Source organism: Babylonia areolata, chromosome 17, assembly GCF_041734735.1.
Source record: "Babylonia areolata isolate BAREFJ2019XMU chromosome 17, ASM4173473v1, whole genome shotgun sequence".
NCBI classification, from domain to species: domain Eukaryota; kingdom Metazoa; phylum Mollusca; class Gastropoda; order Neogastropoda; family Buccinidae; genus Babylonia; species Babylonia areolata.
The window spans coordinates 1053812-1060294 of NC_134892.1; the positions used below are offsets into that span (position 1 = coordinate 1053812).

The window sequence follows — 6483 nt, forward strand, 5'->3', positions numbered from 1 at the left end:
GAGAAATGATGGGTGGTGGATAACGACGACGATGACGACGATGATGATGATGATGATGACAACGATGATGATGATGGATGATAATGGTGATAGATGATGAATGATGATGATGACGGCGACGACAATGATGGAGGATAATGATGAATGATGATGATGAATGACGACTGACGACGATGACGGTAATGACGATGATGATGATGGTGATGATAATGATGACGACCATGACGACCATGACGATGATGATGACGACCAGGCTGGACGACATCTGGAAGAGACAGGCCCCACAGACCGTGCCGTCCCCTCCGCTGGGAAAGTCCGTCCCCAACGCCAACAGCCACACGTTCTACGACCTGGACCTGACAGCCAGTGCCAGCAGCAACAAGGAGCTCTTCCAGGCGCTGCAACAGCACCGGAAGTTGCCCGTGGCCCAGGACGCCGGGCTGGTGGTCACCATGGACCTGGCGGGGGAGAAAGTGCAATTCGTGTCCGTCCCCTCAGAGTGGGCCACTGGCCTCATCAGTAAATCCAAGGGTCAGGTCGGCATCTTCACAAGTGAGCACGAGGCAGCTGGGAGACTCTGAGACACGGGGAGGGATAGGGGGAGGGGAGGTGGGGAGGGGGGAGGGAGGGAGGGAGAGAGAGAGACGGAGGGAGGGAGGGAAAGAGGGAGGGAGATAGAGAGGCGGGGGGAGGTGCAGAGAGAGACGGGAGGAGGGAGAGAGAGGAGGGAGAGGGAGAGAGACGGGGGGAGGGGTGGAGAGAGAGACGGAGGGAGGGAGGGAGAGGTGGAGAGAGGGAGAGGTGGAGGAAGAGGGGAGAGGGAGAAAGAGAGGGAAGGAGGGAGTGAGAAAGAGAGGGAGATGGGGAGAGAAAAGGAAAGAGAGAGAGGGGGGGGGGGGGTAGGGGTGTCGGGGATTAAATATCTTACTCAGATTGAACCGAAAGAGAATTCAGAACTCAGAACTCAAAACGTATTTTATTCACGGATGAAGATTTTAGGCACAGCCTTTTCTTTCCACCTGTCTTTGCCAAAGCTATGTCCATTACAAATAGCACGCACATAAATGAAGGGGCAAAGTATCATGCAGAATGGTATACATATTGAAGAAACACACACACACACACACACACACACACACAGAGATTAACAGATGGATAGGGGAGACACACACACACACACACACACAGACGGATAGAGAAAGAGTGAGAGAGAGGGTGAAAGAGGTGGGATGGAGGAAGAGAGAGGGGGGTGTGGGGGGAGGGCGGGGAGAGAGAGAGAGGGGGGGGGGGGGTCAAGGGAGGCAGATTGTGTAGTTATGCTTCTTCTGTACTGCTTGTTCGCCCCCCCCCCACCCCCCCCACTCCCCTCCACCCCAACCCTCCTTGTCTTTCACGTCATTTCCATCTGGTATTTTTCACAACTCAGACACCTGCCACTGTTGCCATTGATACCGTTGTCGGTTGTTATTGTTGTTGTGGATGATTTTTTGTTCTGTTTTTTTTTTTTTTTTTTTAATTCATTTAATCTTTTAATTTTTCTGTTTTATATTGATTTATTTTTTGGTTTGTTTGATTTCATTACTGGTCACTCCGTTTGTCTTTAAAAAAAAATAATATATATATAGACACATTAACAGTCACAGCTGATATTGCGACTGTCATTCATCATATACTATTATTACCAGCACAACGATCACAGCTGATACGACGTCTGCTCTTGCTGCTGCTACAGCTGTTACAATTTTGGTGTTGTGGTGAGGGTGAGGGTGACAATGATGATGATGATGACGACGATGATGATGATGGTGATGATGGTGATGATGATGATGAAATATACGAGTGTGGATGTTAGTGGTGGTGGTGATGGCGGTGACTATGTCCAGAACAAGGCAACAGCTACGTGGCAAAGACATACGGCAAAAGCGTGGAAAAGCTTGACGCTTTCGCCACCACCTCCCAGTCACGGCTCGAAGTCTATAAAGCAATGAGGGACGCCATTGACTCTACCGCCAACCAGAAAACCTCGTCTTTCGCGTGAGTCAGAGCGAGGGGTAGAGAAATGTGTAGGGAGGCCATTCCACATTCCACATGCATCTACACGATAGAACAACAAGATCACTTCCAGAATGTGGTCTTCACCTCCACAGAATCTACACGATAGAACAACACGAAGATCACTTCCAGAATGTGGTCTTCATTTACACAGCATCTACACGATAGAACAACAAGATCACTTCCAGAATGTGGTCTTCACCTCCACAGAATCTACACGATAGAACAACACGAAGATCACTTCCAGAATGTGGTCTTCATTTACACAGCATCTACACGACAGAACAACACGAAGATCACTTCCAGAATGTGGTCTTCATTTACACAGCATCTACACGACAGAACAACACGAAGATCACTTCCAGACTGTGGTCTTCATTTACACAGCATCTACACGATAGAACAACACGAAGATCACTTCCAGAATGTGGTCTTCATTTACACAGCATCTACACGACAGAACAACAAAATCACTTCCAGACTGTGGTCCTCACTTCCACGTGTATATATGCACAGTAGACCAATCAAATCGTTTCCAGTACGTGGCCTATGATGAAAACGATGAGCAACAATATCAGACGTCTAATCTAACTCTTGTCACCATAAATCTGACACGGGTATCCATTTTCTTTGACATATGTGTTGAAATACAGTGCAGTGACTTAAACTATCGATACAACTCAAATATGTTACTGTTTGAAATGTGAGCATTCCATTCTTGTCATCTACAAACAACGTCTGTAAAAATGCAGTTACATTCCCTGCACCTCGTGTCGTCAGCCTATGCATGTCCCAAACCCTAGATAATGTAACCACTCTAGTCATCCCGCTCTCTTTGCCTCTAGCGCCTAGGTCATGTGACATGATAGGCCTCCCTGTGGTAATCTTGTCTCTTGCATCTGAATCAGTTTTTACCAGTATTTTATACATGTAGCGGCTAAATTCCTATGTGCTGGACACCTGTAAGTTTCACCATACAGTGGGTCATTTAACATTTGTATCGATACTCTTGAACTTTGCTGAGGCCAAAATAAGTAAACCTTTTCACAATGTATTGCAGCGCTATCCAGGCCTCACACTACAGCACCATACTGAAAAAGGGTCTGCACGAGAGAATCGAAGGTTTAATAAAGACTGATTCCCTAAACATGACAATTTCTGTACAATACATAATGTAAAATATTTGGCTCCACTAGCAAAATCTTTTCAAGCCACGAAAACAAAATCTGTTTTCTTCCTTTTTCTTTCTTTTTTTTCTTTGAACAGTTTGCAGCGAATGATTTGCATTCTGAGGCTTCCTGTTTAGATGTCTTACACACAGCTGATGAAGACAATGGGGAGAGAAATGGAACCCTGCTGAACGTGTTGACAAGGAGGGCTGTTGGTGATTGTGGGTGATATGAACACAGACGGACAGCACACTGTCAGCGTAATATCCATCAAGAAATGAAAACAACCAAAATGCATATTCATGTTTTAGTTTTGTAAGAAATATAACCCATCATGAACCGACCTGTACCGATATGGGAAAAGAAAGTGCTGGCCGTGAAAGTGCTGTCCATAGTTATGAATGGAACTGTTACTGTAGTGAAGATTTTGTGGAAAAATCTTGTTAGTGTCCCGTCCTAGTGGAGTACCCTTTTCTTCTCTCTGAATGACTTGCATGTGTCTCGCTTTGTCCTGCTTTAACAGGATTCCTTGGTAATTATAGTTTTGTGTTTTTTGAAAGATCCACTCACAGAAAACCATTGTTTAGCTTACTATCATTTTCATTCATCTGTTTATCTTTTTTTTCTAATTTGTTTATAGTTTAGATGAGTCTTATCTTACTTCATGTTATTTTATTTTTTTTTAATTTTCCCTCAATACCTGACCAATAGCGCTGGGTTAACGCTGCTGATCAGGCAACAACTTAGCACATGTGGAGAAGCGTATATGGATTTGTTCCCCGGAACGCAGTAACTGAACTGAACTGAACATAGCTTCGATTGGCTTACCGACCGAGTGAGCGAGTGAGTGACGTTTTGTCTGTCTTCCATTTCAGCCTGGCATTCGACAACACACCAGCTGGGAAGAGCGCCAAGGATGCCGCCGTGGATCTGGTGGTCATCACCCAGACAGCAGAGGCTCTGCCGGAACTGGCCAACGTGGCCGGCAAGTCTGGCAGGACGCCTGGCTCTGACGCCCTCTTCCGGTCTGCCCTCAAACAGGAGATCCAGGCTGGCGGACAAACGTCTTTCAAGGACTTCATCCAGACCTTCCCCTTCCACGTCAAGGGCGGAGCGGACCTTCAACGCCGTGTGGTCAACACGAACATGGCCGCTGGCACCCTGCCCAAGAAGGTCAACGTGGACAAACTGGAAAAGGCCGGGAGAGACCTGTCGCCTTCCTAAGGGAGGACAGACAGAAGGAAAAAAAAACAGAAAGAAAAGTGTTGATGATCAGTTGTCCATCGCCGATATCTTTCTGCACGCATGTCTACTGGACTATGGCCATCACAGGCACGTTCAATGTATGTAATCAGACAAAACCAAGTACAATGAATAAATGAACAGATAGATAAATAGATGAATGAATAAATATATAAATAAACAAACCCGTATTTAATCAAGACGTGATCAAAAGCGATACGCCAATCTCTATATAGAAAACCAGCCCTATAACCTTTTGTACATTCTGTGTCATCATAATCAGACAACAACAACAACAACAAAAGTTTTTAATCAAGACGTGGTCAAAGAGGTCCTACAAGATATTGTTCACTCTGATTCTGTTCGCTTTTCATCAGAAAATGTCCTGCTTAATTAAGACATGGTAAAAAAAAACCACAACAAACAAAAAAGAAAAAAAAGAAAAAAAAAGATACCCACATCTCTATCTAATATCAGTCCCACAACCATGTATACACTCTGATCCTTTGTATTTACATTGTTAAAATCCTCCAGGAATTACATAAACTTACAGCGGCGTAATGTGTTCTGGCTTGCTTAAAAGGCGTAGAAGACTGAAACAAAATATTCAGTTCGTGGCATTAGAAATGGAGACATAGGTATATGTACTCAAGATTCTGAAATGACCAACACTCGTTAGAACTAGCAGTCCAACTTTCATTTAAACAAAAAAATAAAAATAAAAATATGGAAGGAAACGAACACATTACTACCATGGTCGACATTCTACAGTTTGCGATGTCGCTGAACTTCACCATAGGCAAAAAGAAAGTCCACATTAACAGTTTTTTGTTTTTTTTTAAGTTAAAAAAAAAGTTTAAAAAAAGTAAAAAAACGCCTGCAAAATTAAGCCACTGCAGATGTAACATTTTGACAACAAACCAGTATCAACCACAAATGGCTGAAAATTCATTCTGCTACCATCAGTCAGATCGATTGCCAATAGTTTTATCAGACGATTCAAAAAGACCAAAGACCGATCAGAGCACACACACACACACACACACACACACACACACACACACACACACACACACACACACACAGACACACACACACACACACACACACACACACACACACACACACAGATGTCTGTTTTCACCGTGAGTGGTGTTTCAGTTTTCCCATCTGTCTTTCTGCCAAAGAGCAAGCACTGCTCAACAGAACTAACAACAACAACAATAATAATAATAATGCAAAAAAAAAAAAAAAAAAAAAAAAAAGATAATGGTAATAATTATCCCCATTATCATCAGTATAAAATGTAGGCATATACAGCGCAGTACCCCCATCTCAGATTAGTCTCACCACCCATTACACTAATTGATATACAAATCAAGAAGAAATGACGTAAGTAGTAAAGATATGTAAAAAAACAACAACAAAAAAACACCCAACAACAACAAAAACAACCAAATAAAACTATAAACACACACACACACACACACACACACACACACACACACACAGAGACTTTATCACAGTCTCACATCACATAGGCCCAAATCACAGCAAGATAAATACATTACATTCACGTGGCCAAAATATACACCAAGGAACCAGGTATCACAAAAACTACTCACACACAAAAAAGAGTACAACATAAAAAAGCAACACCAAGCGGAAACCCAGCGATGTCTTCACTCTCAGTTGCAGCCTCCTCTACCAGTCCTGCACTTTGAACGTTGTCTTTCTGTACACACAACTTTCAAACCATCGTTTAAACGAGTACTACAATGCCACAGGATCTGGCCATCTAACGAATACCCAGACTTTGTACTTTTCGGATCCAAAGTTATGTTTTATGCGGCTGTTGATTAAAGACCACCTCAGTTTTCATTGCCTGTTAGTTGTTGTTTTGTTTTTGTTGTTGTTGCTAACTATTTTGTTGGTTGATTGACCAACTGATTTGAAAACGAAAACACAAGTGATTAAAAATACTGAGACCCTTGCACGTAATTGTCTGTACTTTTGTATC

At 43.3% G+C, this 6483-nt stretch overlaps 1 protein-coding gene across 3 annotated transcripts in view; it reads left to right on the forward strand.

Annotated features, from left to right (window-relative positions):
- Positions 1–5733, forward strand: part of LOC143291565 (uncharacterized) — a 23847-nt gene extending 18114 nt beyond the window's left edge. For all 3 annotated transcript variants that reach the window (XM_076601478.1, XM_076601479.1, XM_076601483.1), the window contains 3 exons: positions 254–552; positions 1884–2034; positions 4097–5733. In XM_076601478.1, coding sequence (XP_076457593.1) covers positions 254–552; positions 1884–2034; positions 4097–4445 — 799 coding nt within the window. In that variant the 3' untranslated portion in view covers positions 4446–5733. The remainder of the gene's footprint in view (positions 1–253; positions 553–1883; positions 2035–4096) is intronic.
- The last annotated feature ends 750 nt before the right edge of the window (positions 5734–6483 follow it).